Here is a 16,971-nt window from a genome sequence, read left to right as displayed (position 1 = left end):
ACTTTATACTATGAAAAATGTTATTCTCCTAGCAAAGAATGTTTTTTAGGACCTAGATGGCCCTTTCAGTTTTCCAGAGCTCTCCAGACCTACGACTTCTTTTCCTATAACACTTGATCAGTTCTCAGTTTTGTTACCACTGTCCAAATCTCTTCCTATTCTGGATAAACAGGTGAGACAAATTACTGGAGTACTATAAAGCTTTCAGCACTTCACAGCCAGCCAACGAGCTCGAAATAGAATTCTGACTTCAGCCACACAAGAGCTGAAGTACGATTCAGCTATTTAGGATGAGTCAAATACTTCTTCAGGAGGGTTGCACAGGGGTTAGCCATAATTTGACGCCTACTTGAGATGTGCTGAGCAATACCATGCTACCAGGACTATGGTCACAGTGAAGAGAAGCATGTGAGAACCTCAGGACATAAACGTGGACACTTCTTGCTGTATGTCACTACTATGAATCCATCTTTTCAGTTCAGGGTTACAGCTGATATCGAGCAAAGATTTATAACTGTTAAACCCTATTAAAAATACTGGAAGGAAACTTCTTATGGTAGACTCCCTAGTTGAAGGGGAGAGAAGGGTGAGGGGGAAGCTGTCCCTTTCTGTATGTAGCACATCTGTTATTGTTTAGGCATTGATGCTGAAAAATAAGGAGGTGGAAAACAAGGACAGGGAAGAACAGTCCTGTAGTTCATACCAGTCAGGAAGAAAACCTTATGAAATTTGAAAAGCTTGAATAGGAGCTCCACTGAACAAAGACTTCAGAACTAACACTGTTACTGATTTGGGGTTTTGTTATCTTTCCCTTCCTTTGAATGTGCCCCTCTTTTTTTTTTTTAATTTATTTAATCAGGACCATAGCTCCCCCTATCTATGCTAATTACTCATACACAATTCCCAGTTCTCTCATAAATTACCTGCCTAAGTTTCAGACTGTTTAGAATTATTTTCTTCATGGTATCTGGTCTTTCTTTAGGCTACTACTCAGTTACATACTTGGTTTCATTTTTCATCATGTATGTGGTTAATGGTAATGTGATAAACACCTGTGGGGTTTTTCCTGAGTAAAGATGATGTGATTTGTTTACGTAATACACTGCATTTTCCATCTGCCTTATTATCCTAATATGTTTAATATTAAATTATTCCAGTGGAAAGAAGCAAAGCCAGAAGAACTCATGGATTCGAAACTTAGGTGTGTGTTTGAGCTACCAGCGGAAAATGATAAGCCTGTGAGTATTTTCAGATACATACTGAGTGTTTTAACTTAATACCACAGTAAATCACGTAAAATGGCATGTTTATGCAGACAGCTATATAAGCAAAAGACAGAACCCTCTGTTTCACTGCCTGGATGGCATCACCCTTTGAAAACACAATATAAACTATTTAAAATCTTAGTGATGCTTAATGTAACTAGCAGCTAATTTGAACAACGTAAGTGCAACACAAGCACAAAGAAATCTTTGACTTGAACTGTTTTCACTTAGTGAAAGATAACAGGATAAAGAATATTTAAAAAAAAATTGAAAGATGCTGATTGATGGTCATAAAGCTCAGAGTTTATGCTGAAATAGTTATAACCGTCAGCACTATAAATTTGCCTGTCCAACACTCCCCTTTGCTTCCTTGATGAAACACTGATTTTAGCAAGTAAATCAGTAGAAAGCTAGCAAGGAAGATGCAAGTGCAGTTAGAGATTATATTGCAATTAGCAGCTATAATATTGTAGGATTGTTTTTTGTTAGGATAATGAACACAATTTCTAATGGAAGTGTGTAGTGTCAAACGTAGAACTGATAATGGATTGAATAAATTGAAAAATGTTTCCTAGTATGCAGGTACTGAAGGCACAATTGTTCTACCTTGCACTGGACAACTTGTAATTACAATTATTTATTGTTATGATGTCACTATTGTAGTCTCACTATGTCTGCTCTACCTGTTCCAGGCAGCAAACATTTTCTCTAAAAGTAGGTGCTTTTGGTTTAGGCTAGGGTACTTTCTGTGTTTGCAGTTTAGAGGTATGATGAGAGGAAGGGGGGGAAAAAAAATGAATTAAATGAAGAGTAATAACTATTCTGTTTAGCCATAATTTTTTCCATAATCCCTGAAATTCATTAGGGCAAAAAAAAAATCTAAGGATATTTCCTTTTCTGTATATGCAGGGACTGAAAATTTGAGGTCATTCTGTCTGCACTTATTGCTGCTGATCTGGTGTTTTCTGTGAAACAGAAAAGGGAAGTAAAGGTTACAGAAAGAAAAATGTTGTTTATTTCTTTTGATACAGGCACGTTTCAGGTGTGCACAGACAATTTTACCTGATTCTCCTCCTAAATATCAGGTGTGTGGTGTGGTGTGAGTAACTAACCAAGTATCACTCTATCCTTTTTTAACAGCATGACATAGAAATAAATAAAATTGTATCCACAACTGCAACAAAGACAGATTCCTCTGTAATGTCTAAATCAATAAGTTCTTCTTTGGATGACACTGAAGTTAAGAAAGTAATGGAAGACTATAAGAGGCTTCAAGTAGAAGTTCAAAGGTTACGGGAGGAGAATAAACAGTTTAAGGTAAAGATACTTTTTTTTTTTTTTTCCAGATTTATCCCTTTCCTGAAAAAGAAGTTTTCAACTTAAAGGTTTGGTTATCTGGCCTTGGCACAATATTTTAACATTGTCTGTAAATTAAAAGATAATTTAGGTTTCTGTCTATAAACTGAGAAAAAGTGTTGAACTCAATGCTTCCTTTGAAAGGAGCACACAAGTCATGCAGTCAGAGAGACTGATTGGATAGCAACTCAAAGTAATGAATTACCTCTCTTTTTTTCTTTTCCTACCTAATTTTCTCAGTCTGAATTAAGCCCTTAGTGTTGGATTTGGCCCTGTTCTCTCAAACTGGTGGGAGCTTGAGGGCAGTATTGTGCAAATGCTGTTTTAGTAATTGCACCTATAATATGTAGTTGAAATGACCACAGACAGATTAATAGGAAATGTGCTTCCTGTCATATCCAGCACATCACTGTGAAATCGAGTAATTGAGAAGCCTTTATCACCATGCTGAAAAACTTTTTACAGTAGTTTTATTTGTTGTAAATGTCTAGTTTCATAGATAACAGCACCAGTGAAAATTTGTGACTATTGGAGCCTAATGAAAGGAACTCTGTTCTGTCAGCTCTGATGCTGCTTGGCTGGCTGAGGCATGAAGAAATTCTTTAAACACTTGTAAACCAGTTTTGTTTTGCACATAGAAATAGTATATGTATATAGCTGAGACATGACCTTACCTTCTCCTTGTGTTCTTGTTTTGCTCAGCGTCTCACAATATTATAAGTACTATATGATTTTATTTTATTTTTTGCAAATCAGTCTTGAATAAACACTCTACAGGAGATACTTAGAATTGAGCTGATGTCTTACAGTAACATCTTAAAATGGTGAGCTGTTTGTTCCCTTTGTGGAGTGTTAGAAACATCTGTAAAAGATCAGAAAACAATGTTAAATTGCTGCCAGCCACCAGGTGCTGTCAATGTCAGGCTAGAGTCACTGTCAAAAGGAAGTTAAAGTAATTAAAATGATAATGTGTTGTTTTTAGCAGTAAAATTACTGTATAGGTAAACAACATTTTATTGTATAGAAAAGTCAGTTGTCCCTATCCAGACTTATAGCAGTAATGGGGTATCGGGTTGTCCGTGACTTTTAATAAATAATAATTTTTAAAAAAATAGAAGTATTTTATTCCAGAATAGTAGGTGCCCATTTAAATTCAAAAGTGAGCAGCAGCACCATACACTGAGTCTTTTGAGTTTCACTTATCTGACAATTTTTAAGACTGCAGTAACTTTTATTACGATTTTATTTTTGTGACTATTTTTTTTATGCATAGACCGGAGGCTTTTGCTTCAGTGTCTTATACTTTTGCACTGTAATACTGTATCACATAAAGTCTAACACTGTTGCTTCAGCTGTATACAAGTTAGGTCACAAAAGGCTGGCTTTACCATCTCTGCTGTGTGTGTGTGGAATGGAGTGTGCTAACACACAGCTGTGCTGCACAGCAGTTTAGATCAAGATGTGGGCAACATCATCTCCACTTGAAATGATAATATCTGGTGTCACGATGGTTTTTTATCTGTTGTCTCATACATCTTTAAATCAAGAGCTGTCAAACTCATACCAAGAAAATATCCTAATTATTGCCATTAGTTTCATGTCAAAATGTCAGCGTTAATATGATGGGGCAAATAGATTTCCCTTCAAATGCTGGTAAAATATGCTTGTGACATCTAACTAGGGGAATGATGGTATAATTGCCTTAAAGTTGTATATTTTTCACAACCTGTCTTAGTTATATTGAAAAGCATTTTCCCCAACAGCACCACGTTTGCTTACAGAGCAAGAAAAGCATCTTTGTGCCATTCCCTCCATCATTGTTTTTGAAGTTCTGGAGCTGTCTCCAGACTTTGGACAAGTTCTTGCAGGCTTCCTCATTGCTTCCCCTGTTACCTTAGTCAACAGGAGAAAACTTCCAAAAACAGGGGATTTTTGCTCTGCTAGTCTGTAGGTACAGAATTCCTTTCCTTTTCAGGATTAGCTAAGAAATAGAGCTCTAAATTAGCTGTAAATTAGCTTTCACCTATTTTATTATGCCCACCGAAAAGAAATATGGTAAGGGTGAACATTTAAAGCTTTTGTTGTTGTTGTTTTCAGTAATCAGTATATCTTCCTTTAGGAAGAAGACGGACTGCGGATGAGGAAGGCACCCCAGACAAACAACCCAATATCTGCTTCTGCAGCTGCTGTCAAGGACGAAGGGCTCAGCTCCAGACTACTTGCTTTGGTGGTTTTGTTCTTTGTCTTTGGTGTAATTATAGGAAAAATAGCCTTGTAGAGGCAGCATGCTGGAAATTGTAAATTGGTTTGATGGTTCTGCCATATCATTGGATTAAATTTATTCATAACAATGTTTAAAAAAAAATTAATGTATGACATCTCACAGGTCTTGCCTTTAAATTACCCCTGCACAAATACTATGTAACATAATCTAGAAAGTTTAAAATGTACAATGAGTGAATGATTGAAGGAGAATATGCTTCAGTGATGAAGGGGGGGGAGATGATCATGATTTAACACTACAATGGAATATTGTGTATGTCATTTTAAACATTCTTAGACCCTGGTACATGTTGCTGGATTACCTCTTTTTAAAAAAAAAAAGGAAAAAAAAAAAGGAAAAATAGAAAAAAAACTATTCCTCCACTGCTGGAGCTGGCCCTATTGGATGTTTGGAGCTGGGTTAGGCAGGAGGTGTTGATAACTTCTGTAAAATACGTTAATCCACCATTCTGCTCATAAATTTAACAGTTTCTGTCAGTGTCTTCAACTCTGTGCAAGTTACCAATTTCTTGGCACTTAAATGAATAGTGAGAAGCTGAAAAGACTTGTATGTGGCAACGCTGAATGTGCTAGGCATCATTAAGAGGCATATATTGACTGGTATGACGCTCATTTGGAATAAAGGTCAATGCCTTGTTCTCATAAAGGGACCAAGCTACATTGCTGTTGGTTCATTTAGTTGAATTGAAATGTTATTCAGAGATGTTTAATGCATATTTAACTTATTTAATGTATTTCATCTCATGTTTCCTTATTGTCACAAAATTGACTAATACTATATGGTATGAAAAGGCATCTGTTTAAAGCCAGTGACTAGAACTAAAAATTTGCTGCTGCAGTGATGCTAGATTCTTCTGCCTCCTGGTGTTTTGGGCACTACACAATTGTTGGGAGTTTTGATCATCTGAGCATTGGAGAAACAGTGGTCAGGAAACTGTTTTTGTATGTAAATAAGTCTATCTAGGGGAAAAAATATTAGTAGTAAATTAGTCCTATGCCGTAAAAGACCAATCCTGTTTGACTATGTAGCATCTTAAAAAAAAAGAAGAAAAAAAAAAGAAAGAAAAATTAAATAAAGCCCCCAAATTAATGTTTCCTTTGTTACTTTTGTCATGTTCTCACAGTTTTAGAGGGGGGGGGAGGAAACAGTATTCTCTGTTTCAACTTAGTTTGTTTATGACATAAGGAAACTTGCAGCATTGTTTCAGGATGATTTTTTTTTTCCAGGCTAATTTTAAAATCAATCCAAACCACCCCATCATGAGCCTGATACACGTAAGTGGTGTTCAGAGTAACCATGCTGCCTGCTGAGGTACAAGGTAACTTCCCATTTTTCAGTTTAGTTGGGTTCAGTAGTTCAGGGGCTTGTTAGCATTGGTTAGTAAGGTTAAGGTAATTTTGTTTCTAAGCGTATTTTCGGTACAAAATACATGAACTCAGTGTGTTTCAACATGTTGAACTTCAGTAGGTGAAATAGCTTTTGAGCAGGTAAATTCCCATGTATTCTGAGATGGTAGGTCTAAAAACTGTCGGTAACAAAAGTTTTTGTAACACCTTTCGGGATTAAGATACGTCTTTTAAAAGTGACTTCTTTCATTCCTTTGTTATTCCTGTGACTTCTTGAGAAAGCTGTTTGGGCTGCAGCCTGTCTACTACCCTCCTTGACCTTTATTTGTTCCCCTTGTGTCTCAAGGGTTTCCTGCTTTGCAAGTGCAAATAAATTTTATGTGAGGTTTAATAAGAAAATAGGGGGGAAAAAAAATCTGAACTGGTGTGTTCAGCTTACGAACACAGCTCTGGAGGTACTTCTAGAAGATTCAACAGAAATGAGAGGTGTATCTTTAGCATTTTCAAATGCTAGTGCCTTGTCCACTCAGGATGGAAGCTATTAAAGTATGCCTGTAAAGGGCAGAGAAGATGGGACATGAGCTGGAAAGAATGAAGTGGTGAGTTCAGTGTGACAAATCGGGCAGAACTGATCAAGCAGAAGATACTTTCCGGGCAGTAAAGCTAATGAAAACTTTTATGTAAAACATTTGAAAAAAAACTTTTTCAGAAAGACAAGGTTGTAAGTGATGTTGCAAAATTAGTTTTCATGGCTTTGAAGAATACATTAGAGAAAACCCTTACTGAAGGAAGACCGAGCTATATGGGGATGTTTTTTAAGAGGCTGTAAATATCTTGATCTCACTAAAAACGCGTTATCAGAAGAGCTGAATTCCTAATTTGCTTTTTAAAAAAATACTAAATTTTTGAGACCCCTTTGTTCTGCTGAAAAACAGCCTCCAAAAAGTTTGTTTAAAAAAAAAAAAATAAAGATCACTGCCTTTTCAGGGCAAATGGGGAGGATCGAAGCTTTAAAGTAGTCTCCTGTGAGTCTGTAATAACGTTCCAGGTAAATTTTACACACGCTGTTAGCTGCCACAGCTGACTTTGCTGGCACAGGCAGCTCCCAGATGAAGGGGAAAGCCCGCAGAATGTCTGTCCTCCTTCCAGAGTTCAGGAGTCATGTAGAGATCTGTGACAACTTGGAACTTTAAATCATTTGTGAGCAAAGTTGTTCCTGTTGTTTACACTCTAGGATTACAAAGAGGTCCCAGAAAACACTCTCATGCTTTGCTAGATGCCTTACATGCACGTGATGGAGGAGAGCAACAAACGGAGGACCCTAGTGAGTTAAGGAGCTGTTGGCACTGACTGTAGCCTGTGGTTGGGGCTGACCCACACCATCAGTCCTAAACAAGACACTTAAAGTAACTGCTTATATTTTGGAACTTAACAAAATTCTGAGGTCTTTCCTAACCGTTTCTGACAACAGCCTGAACAGACAGTAGCACTGAATTGTCAGAGTAGTGCTTTGCCTTTGTGAGCTTAAAAGAAAACAGCTGATCAGTGGAATCCTTGCTACCTGTCTTTTTGACCGGACCCTTCTTTCGTATGCAGTGGAAAGAAATCTAAAGATGATTTTTCTTCCAAGGTTCCTAAAAGGCCAGTCTGTAGATACATTGCAAAAATATATTGGACGGATGTTCTTAAGCCACCTGGATCTCTTGTGAGTTGTTCCTTACATGATGACACCAGAGCAAATGTTTTCGTGAAGTATTCACAGAAAGTGAACTGTTCTGGAGGGCATTGTGTATCTTAAGAAGTTATGCATGAAACATAGAGTTTCTAAATAAGATTATTGTCTGGTGTCCTCACGTACCAGATATTAGAAAACAGTAATTGATACATGATAGTAGAAATCAAGTTATTACTTAATCTAATTATTGTCCTTACTGTTATTATAAGATGCCCACTTGCAAATACATTTATTGTTAATTTTTGTAAGCCAGTAGAGGCTGCTTAGGTAGTCTTCATTTTGTGGAGCTTTACACTCCTGTCTGCACTCTCTGGGCAGATGTGGTATAAATAGATCTATCTAAAATTTCTTGAAGCCTAGTACTGGGAAATGAATGGAAAATGGTTTCTACTATTTTCATGTAGTTATCCGCATCTTAAAGCAAATATTCCGTGCATGACTGAGGATAGCTATTGCTCTGCATTGGCAGTTGTCAGCTGTGAGTGCACAACTGGAACAATTGCACGTGCAAGCTAGGCACCCAGTTTCAAGTTACTGTTGAATAGCCTTAGGGATTGAAGGGTGAGATAATACCACGTGTGTCACGTTACAAGGGATTGATGTACCATAATGTCATTTTCTAAAAATACAGGATTGTAATAGCTTGATGGTGGTATTCCATGTAACGTTTTTGTCCTGAAATGCTGTTAGCGGGATAAAGTTGAAACCTCACTTTGCAAATGGCTAGTTTCTTCTCACCAATAAACTATAAAGGGTTTCTATTCACTACACATGTAAACTTGCAATTCTTATTATAATCTTGACTTAGCATATTTACATAGTGGTGTGCACACAAAAATGGATTGTTAATGTCTTAAGATACTTGATGTTGCAGTTGCCTAATGAAAGAAAACTGTCATCCCTTTTCTTTAGAAAATGTGTATGACACTCATCTCTGAATGGGAACACTTCTTAATTCTCTGGCACTATAGTGACTTAACTGTAGTATTTTACGCTTTTGAAACTACACTTCTTTTGCTCTACGTGATGTCCTGAAATGCCATATCCTGAGTTCTGTTTTATATATAAAGTAACTGAGAAAAAACAACCAAAAATCCCTCTGTTTGAAATTAAAGAACATGTAAAACAAGCACTCTGAACTCGATGTTTGTTGTGGCTGTGTTACAGCTGCAATAGTACTTCACAGCAGCACAAGAGCAGCTTGGGGGCGGAGAGCCGCTTTTTCATTGTTTGAAAATGGGTTTACATCCATTACTCAAATCCTCAAGTGAGCAAGTTGAGAAGGGGCAGGTGGTGGGTGAATTTCAGTACAGATACTTGAGATTTTGGAGGGGGGAGTTGAGTCAGAAACACTAATATAAAAAGAAGAAAGTAATTTGTACAGGAGTGAGACTAGTTCAATACCGTATGTGGAAGTTACTATTCTTTGTAATCAGATACATGTCTACAAATTTAATTTACTAATTGGAAAATATTTCTATAAACCAATGTTTAGGCATTTGAGAAAGAAAAGCAACTACTGAGCAAGGCTGCTTGCTCATATAGCAAAACCTAGCAGTTAAAAGATGACAGTGGGATGCAGTGCTGGTATCAATCGTCTGTTACAGTTAGACAAACAGTGGGATTTGTTGTTCAAGCAGGGCAATGCTGATCCTTTGACCATGCCCAATTAAGATTTCTTTATATTATGCTGACAGCTTCATGTATAGTGAATTGCTTTGTCTAATGGGTGTCAGTGCAAAAGTGGCATTGCTCATTGTGCTGTTATTAACTTTTATTTTGATTAGCTTCAGAGGACAAAGTAATTGTCGTTTCCACTACTCAAATCTGCTTAACTATAAAATGTGTTTGTTTTATTAATGGGTTGATTTTTTTTTTAACTGGATAGATGTAGATTGTTTTTTCAAATAACACAAGTAAGAACCAACCAGAAATCTCTTATATGTAATATTCTAATAAGCATGCATTTGCACGCTTCCAAAATGACTATATACCTGTCACTCTGCTGTTTCCTGTGGCTTCATTTCCTTTTACCGCACTGCTTTCATGTTTCTACTTTGAAGAGTAAAACTTTTGAAAACCTTACTAAACTTCCACGTAGATCTTTTTGCCTCCCAGTCCAGGCCTAAGTTTGTCCTGAAGCTTCTGCGTGAGTGAAAGCTACAAAATGGGACACTGAGTCCGCGAGCACAGAACCAAGGCTGCTTTTCCGTGAAGCAAACTTGAACTTTGGATCTTTCCTGCTATGATCTGTCATTAGAAAATGGCCTTTTCCAGATGGCAAAACAAAAGAAGTTAAGAAAACAAATGAATTAAGAAGAATTAATTGAAGCCGCATATTACAAGTTGACATTATACATCTGGCATTTCTGTTTGTTTCTGCATCAGTACATTTCATTCCTATTTAATAAGTTCCTAATTTTGTGACTTTTTTTCAAGTTTTCGAAGTGCCTGTGAAGAACTGAAGCACAGCCTGTAGTAAAGTATTGTTCCCACTTTAGCTGTACTTCATTTTTTTAATCAAATCTTTTTCTTCAGTGGATAAACTCACAAGATTAGAAAAGCTTCTTGAACTCCCTCGTGTTTGAGTTGGCAGAATTCCCACACACAATTATCCACACGCAACTACTTTTGAAAGGCCTTTATTAAGGCGGTATGAAGTCAAGCACTCAGAAGTTAGGAAATGGCAAAGCCAAGTTTGTGCCCTGTTAGTTCAGGCGTTTTTTGTGAGCACGTTGAACTGTCTGATCAAGCTTTCAGTCCCTGGTCGGAAAGCGAGCCAAGGCCGCCCCGATGGTGTCTAAAACCGCCCAACTTTGCGTGCCTGACCTTATATAATCTTAAGTTCTCTTAAGATACGTATAATTGGGGTTTTAAAAGTTGAACTTAAAAAATGGCACCATGATAGTATTAGGTGTAAGCCACATGTGTGTCAGGACTGAATCCTCTATGTTCTGCGTACGGGCGCCTGTTCCTGACCCAAGCATCCAGTGTGGAGGTGAGTAAGGGAGCTGCAGCAGCAGGGTCTGTTTCCACGTTTCACTGGCTGGCTGCACACAACTGTGACTGGAGCCAGGAATTTCCGCTTCAGTTCTGAGCCCAACAGAGCGTTTCTGTGAAGGTTGCAGACTCTCCAGCTCAGTTTCTTTCCTGATCTGTTCTGCCTGAGCTGTCAAATCTCACTCCGTTCCCTCCCTCAGCCCTTTGGTTCCATCCAAGTCATCCTTGTTCCTTCACTGCTCCTTGGCAAAGGAACTGATGTTCAGCCCAGCATCTTTAAATGCCTTTTCTTCTCTGCTACCTATTTATTTTCCATCTCTTTCTTCCCATTGCCCTTCTAGTCTTGCTCTTCCCCGACTGCCTGACCCGGACTTCAGGCCCACGGCTCCCTTGACATGTCTCACTCTGGCCCCAGATGCCTTTTCCCATCCACCCTAGGGAACCACTCACCTTTCTGCTGCTGCTGCTTTGATCAAATTCGTTCCTTTTTCCTCTTTGCTCTCTGGAGGTTGAGCAATGAGTCTTGCCAGCCATCTCCTTTCTGTCCCCAGCATTTTTCTGCCATTTCAATGTAGCAGTTTTATTTATAGTAACTAGCGTGCTTTTGTATTCAGCGGGGATTGTTTATCAAGCAAAGCACTAGCTCAATGCTGTAAATGCATCCAAAAGTGTTTTAAAACTTTGTGTGTTTTGTTTCAGTTTAAGAATTGAGAAATCTAGAATGCAAAACACATTCTACAGTATTTTAAACCGTGGGGCGTGAAGGTGGCTAATTGGAAAAATAAGTTATTGTTAATTGAGCTGTGTGGAGATCAGACCCATGACTATGTTTGTCCGGCAAATTCAGCTCATGCTTTAAATTTTTGTGCCTGCTTTGCAAAGGCAGCTTGTCTGAAGCTTCTGATATTAAAGAAGGTACAGAAGACTTCCATGCTCAGACTTAGCGCAGGAAGCTGGTAAATGTATTTGGAGTGTTTGAAAATTATTTTATTTTCCTCTGCTTTTTGGAGTGGTTAAAAAAATGATTAGATTTTTGAAAAGTACTATATAAGGACTGAATGGGGAAGAGGTTTCCAAGACACGTGTGCCTGTTATCATTGACTTTTGGCTGGTACTAACCTGTTAGTGCTTCTGTTAGCCTGGTTTTTCTTCGCAGGTACAATAAAAACGTATCTATTGATTTTACAGTTGAATCCAGTAGTCAGGACTAACATTTGTTTGTGTCCTAGACCTGTTTTTCTAATGCAGTGTTAGACATGAAACATTAAGGTGTTTGGATTTGTCTTGTTTATGCCAGATAAAGATAAATGAATCGCAGAACCAGAAGTTGGTGGTTGCCGTGGAATCCCAATTACATTGGAGCTAGGCGTACAGCCATGCAAACTGCTAATAAACGTAATTGGTGCTTCAGAAAGGCATAGCTGAGCAAATTTCATATCAACTCTGGTAGTGAAGAAGAAATGAGATGGAGAACTGAATTAGAATTGGCAGTTTTCTAAGTGAAAGCTATTAAATGGCCAAAACCCCAACAATTTTGCCATCGAGAAGGGGGACAACTTTGGCTAACTGCCCATCCTATTTCAGTGATGAAATGAAGGGAAAAATTAGATGTAAAGTAATATAAAACAAATAAGAAAAAGGGAAGCAGACAGCAATCAACTCAAAATGAGAGTTATGAAGTGCAGAAAATTAATAAGGAAAGCAATAGCCAAAGGAAAAGAGGAATGTATGGGTTGGAGGAGGAAGTCTTTGCGGTAGGATAAGGACCACTACTAGATGCAGGTGGTAAAACTGCTAGTGATGATGTAAGAGAATTGGAAAGGTGGTGTAATTCATGAGCAATGTTCAATATTTAAAATTAAAATTGTAAATTCATGAGGTCTAGAAACCTTGTACCAGTATTTCTGAGGGAGGTTCCTGGGGCAGTCTGACCCGCAGATGAGAGGGATGGCAAACAGGAGAGGACGCCCAGGTGAGGTGCTTGGCTAGGTCAACACCCCCAGGGAAGGGATGGAGGAGGAGATGAATGTTAACATAGGAGCATGATGTAAATCGTTTCATTCTACCTTTGGTTTTTGGTTTTCTTTGGGATCAGAGGGAGCTGAGTACATCTGGGCCCCTGCAAAGCTTGGTGTTTTCTGACAATCAGACCTTCTGGAAGGACGTTTAAAGAGAACCAGAGCAAAATAGGGATGCTTATAGAAGGGTTCTGCTGGGACCCGACACCGTTCCGTGGTTCCAGATCGCTGGTGAAAGTAGATGCAAAATCAATACTGATAAAACGCTGACGTGGCAAAAATATCCGTACTTGGGACCAGAGTGAGTAAGAGCTCCACATGCGTTCCCAGCGCAGTCCCAGGGTGAGAGACTAATGAGTAAGAATGTGTTCTTGGTTTTAATTACCGTTAGCATTAAGTGATTATACTTCTGTATGTCTCAGCTGCGAGAGTTGGGAATTTTGGATGCAATTTGGATATTTACATTTTAAAAGAGAAGCTGAGTAATTGGAATGGATGCAAAAAAAGATTCAAAAATGACTGGTGGAGTGTGAAAATGCCTTAGAGAGGGTGAGAGAGAAACTCAGTTGGCTGAGTTTATCTACCAAAATGGAGAATGTCTTGATTACAGTGCACAAGTACCTTCACGGGGAGAAAATACTGAACACTGCGGCTCTCCAAGCTTAAAAAGAGCAACACAACAAGAATCGCTGACTGGCAATCGAAGCCAGGCAAATTCAAATTGGAAAAAGGCACAAATTCTTAAGAGAGAGTAACTGTGTAATTTAGGAATGTTTCTCCAAAAACTGTGAACAGAACAATAAAAGTTATGATATTTATGCAAATAGCTTTTTCATGGCTTTTTTCTTTTCTTTCAGAAGTATTTTAAAGGGGGGGAACAGAGGACAAAGAGGCTCCGATGAGCCTTTCCTAGGGAGGTTCAGGCAGCGTAGCCCATCTGCGGTGCAGAGCTGCGTCCCAGCACCCGGTGCTGCGGGAGCCGAGCGGTGCCCGACCTGCCACGGGCGGCTGTGGGGCTCTCAGGCGTTTGTTGCGTAAGTATGTGACGTTGGCTTGTAACTTCTTACGTCATGTTAATCCCAGCACCACTTTGAGAGGATTCGCGGTCTTCCAGGGCTTTTTACACCACGCGATATCTGAACACTTGCTAAGTTTAATACTTTTTTTCGTGTACGTAGTATGGAAATGTATCTGCACACAAATCTCATTCTTGGGAGTAAAATGCAGAGCAGGAATTGCCTTCCCCCTCCTCCACCCCCTTCCAAAGACAGCGCGAGGCTGTTCCCTGTTCTTGCCAGGGACATCTTTGGGTCCTGCACAAAGACGTAGCTTTCCAGATTTGAGTGATGGAGGCCTTTCCTCTAGGCTGCAGCATGGCGATGGAAGCAGGTCTGCCGAAGGGAAACCTGCTGCGTGCATGGCTCACGTGAGATGCAGCCGTGCTGCCCTGGGCTTGCCCCAATTCGTAGCAGCTCAGTGGGGACATCCTAAAGGAGATGCCACGTTCCCCAAAGTGCACTTCCAGTTCTTGGAACGTTTGCCCGTGGATCTCCACGCAGCAGCAGGCAACAAAAAACAACCCTCAGGAACAGAGGGAGGAGTTTTGCCTGCTGAGCCAACCCTGGAAAAATCTCCTTCTCCGCTGATTGTCAAGGTAGCTGAGGTTGGCCTTTTTGTGTATCATCTTAGAAGTGTAACTGTTTATGTGCAGGATTAATACTTGATCGTGCCTGGAACACGTGAACATGCCGACAACATTTATGTCACAATTGTATGCATTTAATAAGCATCTCATTTGAATTATTAGTTAATGTACAGATCCCCCCAAAGTATTTTTATGTTATAAAACCCATAATTTATCTAAGTACAAGCTGCAAGTTCGTAAATACAGCATTAAGTAGGTAGCTGTTGCATAGCTGGTTTACCAAAATATCCTTTGTGAGTAAGATATATAGGCTTATGTGGAAAGGATTTCGCTACTGGGAGGAGAGCTTCTCCAAGTAAGTTATATGCTTCTTAGCTGCAGCAGACAGGGAATATAATTTCCTAGTTTGTCCTTCTTGTCAGCAGAAATCAGTCTGACCTGACTCTGCTGTCTGATTCGAGTCTCTCCTCAGCCCGTTGTTCACTAGAGGCAGATTTATAAACCATCTTTACAGGTATGAGGCTGGAAGTGACATTTTCATTGAAAAAGAGAGCTGGATTAACAACTGGTATGCCAGTACACTTACTAAAGAGGAGACAGTGAAAATACATGGCCTGAGAAGATTTTGCTTCGCTCGGCGAGCAGGAGCGGGGATTGCCTGGCAGTGCCTTTGCCTGCTGGACAAGGCACACAGTGACACGGGGCCACGCGGGCGTCCCAGAGCGCAGGCCAGTACCGCACTGGAAAAGCCAGAATAATGCAGCAAGGATGCAGCGTCTGCGGCTAGGTAATGCTGAAGGTTGGAGCGGTTGTGCAGAGAAGCCCTTTCCGTTTTTCTGTATCTTCTTTTATGAGCAGGGTCAGGCATAACAGTCTGGGGAGGTAATGCTCTGAGGGCTGCTTCTTGTACGTGCGTAAGCTGAAGATTTTACGCTGCATCTTTGCGTGTGTACAAACACACAAAAACTACAGACAATGTCTGTAAACTGAGAAAGGCATGATTAGCTGTGCCCTCGTCAAGAGCACTCGCTGGCTGTTTATCTGTTGCTGACTGACTGCACATTAAATTTGCAAGAACAGCAATAAGGAGTATGATGAGAGGGAACTTAACCTCAGCGAAACTCAGCAGCTGACACTTTGGATGTTTGAATTGCATCTGAATCGCGCTCTTGATTAAATCTTAGCAATGTCAAAAGCTCAAAGCAGCAATTGTAATTGATGTTGCTTCTTCCCCCCCTCATATTGCTAAATTATCTATTGCCATGTGCAGCGCATCCATGTCACTACATTAAGTTTGTACATGAAGAAGAGGGGAGATTAGGCAATAAAGCCACAGGACAAACGGCGTGTAGTCAGGCATATCTTCTTGGCTTCGTTCACTGCTGTTGAGTGTTTTTAAAAAGTGTTTCCAAATCTGAGTAAAACTGATTCCAGATGTGCTCATTTGAAGGATATAAAAATCACGCTAGCACCAAGACTATCTGAATTCTGTGCTGTACCTGAATAGAGAACTAGTCCCATCTTAAAAACAGAAGTGCTATAAACAATAAAAAGGCCACAGGCAAAGGTTTTAGTGCTTTGCTCCCATTAGCATCCTTTTTTCCCAAGTATTTTAGACTAACATAGTTAGAGAATTCCTCTGATGCTCCAGCACACTGAATCAGAGGTGCCTGATACGACGTGGGTCGCTTGTCTGGGCTGTCAGGACTGGATCCGTCCGTGGGCCTTTCGCCAATGTACAGCAGGCTGCGGTCTTTGGTGTCTTGCTCCGTTTTGAAAAGTTCATACTCGGTGTGGGGCAGCTTGATGCCCAAAGCCAAACACCCGTTTGTGGGTGTTATATCCTGCTCCACCCCAGCACTCCAGGAGCTTGTCAGCCCACAGCTTCCCGGTTCCGAGGAATTCAGCATCATCACCGTCACCTGGTCCATCGGCGTCACCCGAGCCTGCGTGACTTTAAAAGCCAGCTCTGTCCCACCTCGCACTTTGGAGGAGGGGATGCCTTGAGTGTAACGCCCGGATGCGTAGATGGTGAAAGTCGGCTGTTTGCAGAGTGGGTCGGAGTAGTGATAGTAGTAACCTTCCCAGGTGTGGTTGTTACCGTGGAATATGAAGTACCTGGTAAGGAAAAGCACCGCGGGTCGGACCTCGCAGTGGGTGCTCACCCAGCTGCCGCTGAGCTGCATTGGCAGCTGAGCTCTGACGGGTAGTATGGGTGGGTGGTGTTCATCAGCTCTGTATATAATCCCACAGGCCGGGCAAGGATGCACGTGGTGCTGCAGAAGACAAAAAATAATGTTTTTGTAAACTGACAGACAAGAA

The 16,971-nt window shown here is 40.0% G+C and overlaps 2 protein-coding genes across 4 annotated transcripts in view; one reads left to right on the top strand and one right to left on the bottom strand.

Moving 5' to 3' along the window:
• Nucleotides 1–13,828, top strand: part of VAPB (VAMP associated protein B and C) — a 39,287-nt gene extending 25,459 nt beyond the window's left edge. The window contains exons 4-7 of one of the 3 annotated variants that reach the window (XM_075768257.1): nucleotides 1,158–1,238; nucleotides 2,297–2,350; nucleotides 2,612–2,650; nucleotides 4,741–13,828. In XM_075768257.1, the coding sequence (XP_075624372.1) occupies nucleotides 1,158–1,238; nucleotides 2,297–2,350; nucleotides 2,612–2,650; nucleotides 4,741–4,899 (333 nt within the window). In that variant the 3' untranslated portion in view covers nucleotides 4,900–13,828. Of the gene's footprint in view, nucleotides 1–1,157; nucleotides 1,239–2,296; nucleotides 2,351–2,405; nucleotides 2,583–2,611; nucleotides 2,651–4,740 lie in introns of all 3 variants that reach the window. The other 2 variants (XM_075768256.1, XM_075768258.1) reach the window with 2 other exon arrangements.
• Nucleotides 7,209–16,971, bottom strand: part of APCDD1L (APC down-regulated 1 like) — a 26,648-nt gene continuing 16,885 nt past the window's right edge. Inside the window, exon 4 of the mRNA XM_075768255.1 lies at nucleotides 7,209–16,925. Within this exon, the coding sequence (XP_075624370.1) occupies nucleotides 16,161–16,925 (765 nt within the window). The 3' untranslated portion in view covers nucleotides 7,209–16,160. The remainder of the gene's footprint in view (nucleotides 16,926–16,971) is intronic.

The sequence above is a fragment of the Balearica regulorum genome, chromosome 16, assembly GCF_011004875.1.
Source record: "Balearica regulorum gibbericeps isolate bBalReg1 chromosome 16, bBalReg1.pri, whole genome shotgun sequence".
NCBI classification, from domain to species: Eukaryota; Metazoa; Chordata; class Aves; order Gruiformes; family Gruidae; genus Balearica; species Balearica regulorum.
The sequence above is the reverse complement of the archived record's forward strand: the minus strand, read 5'-3'. Positions and strand labels throughout refer to the sequence as shown.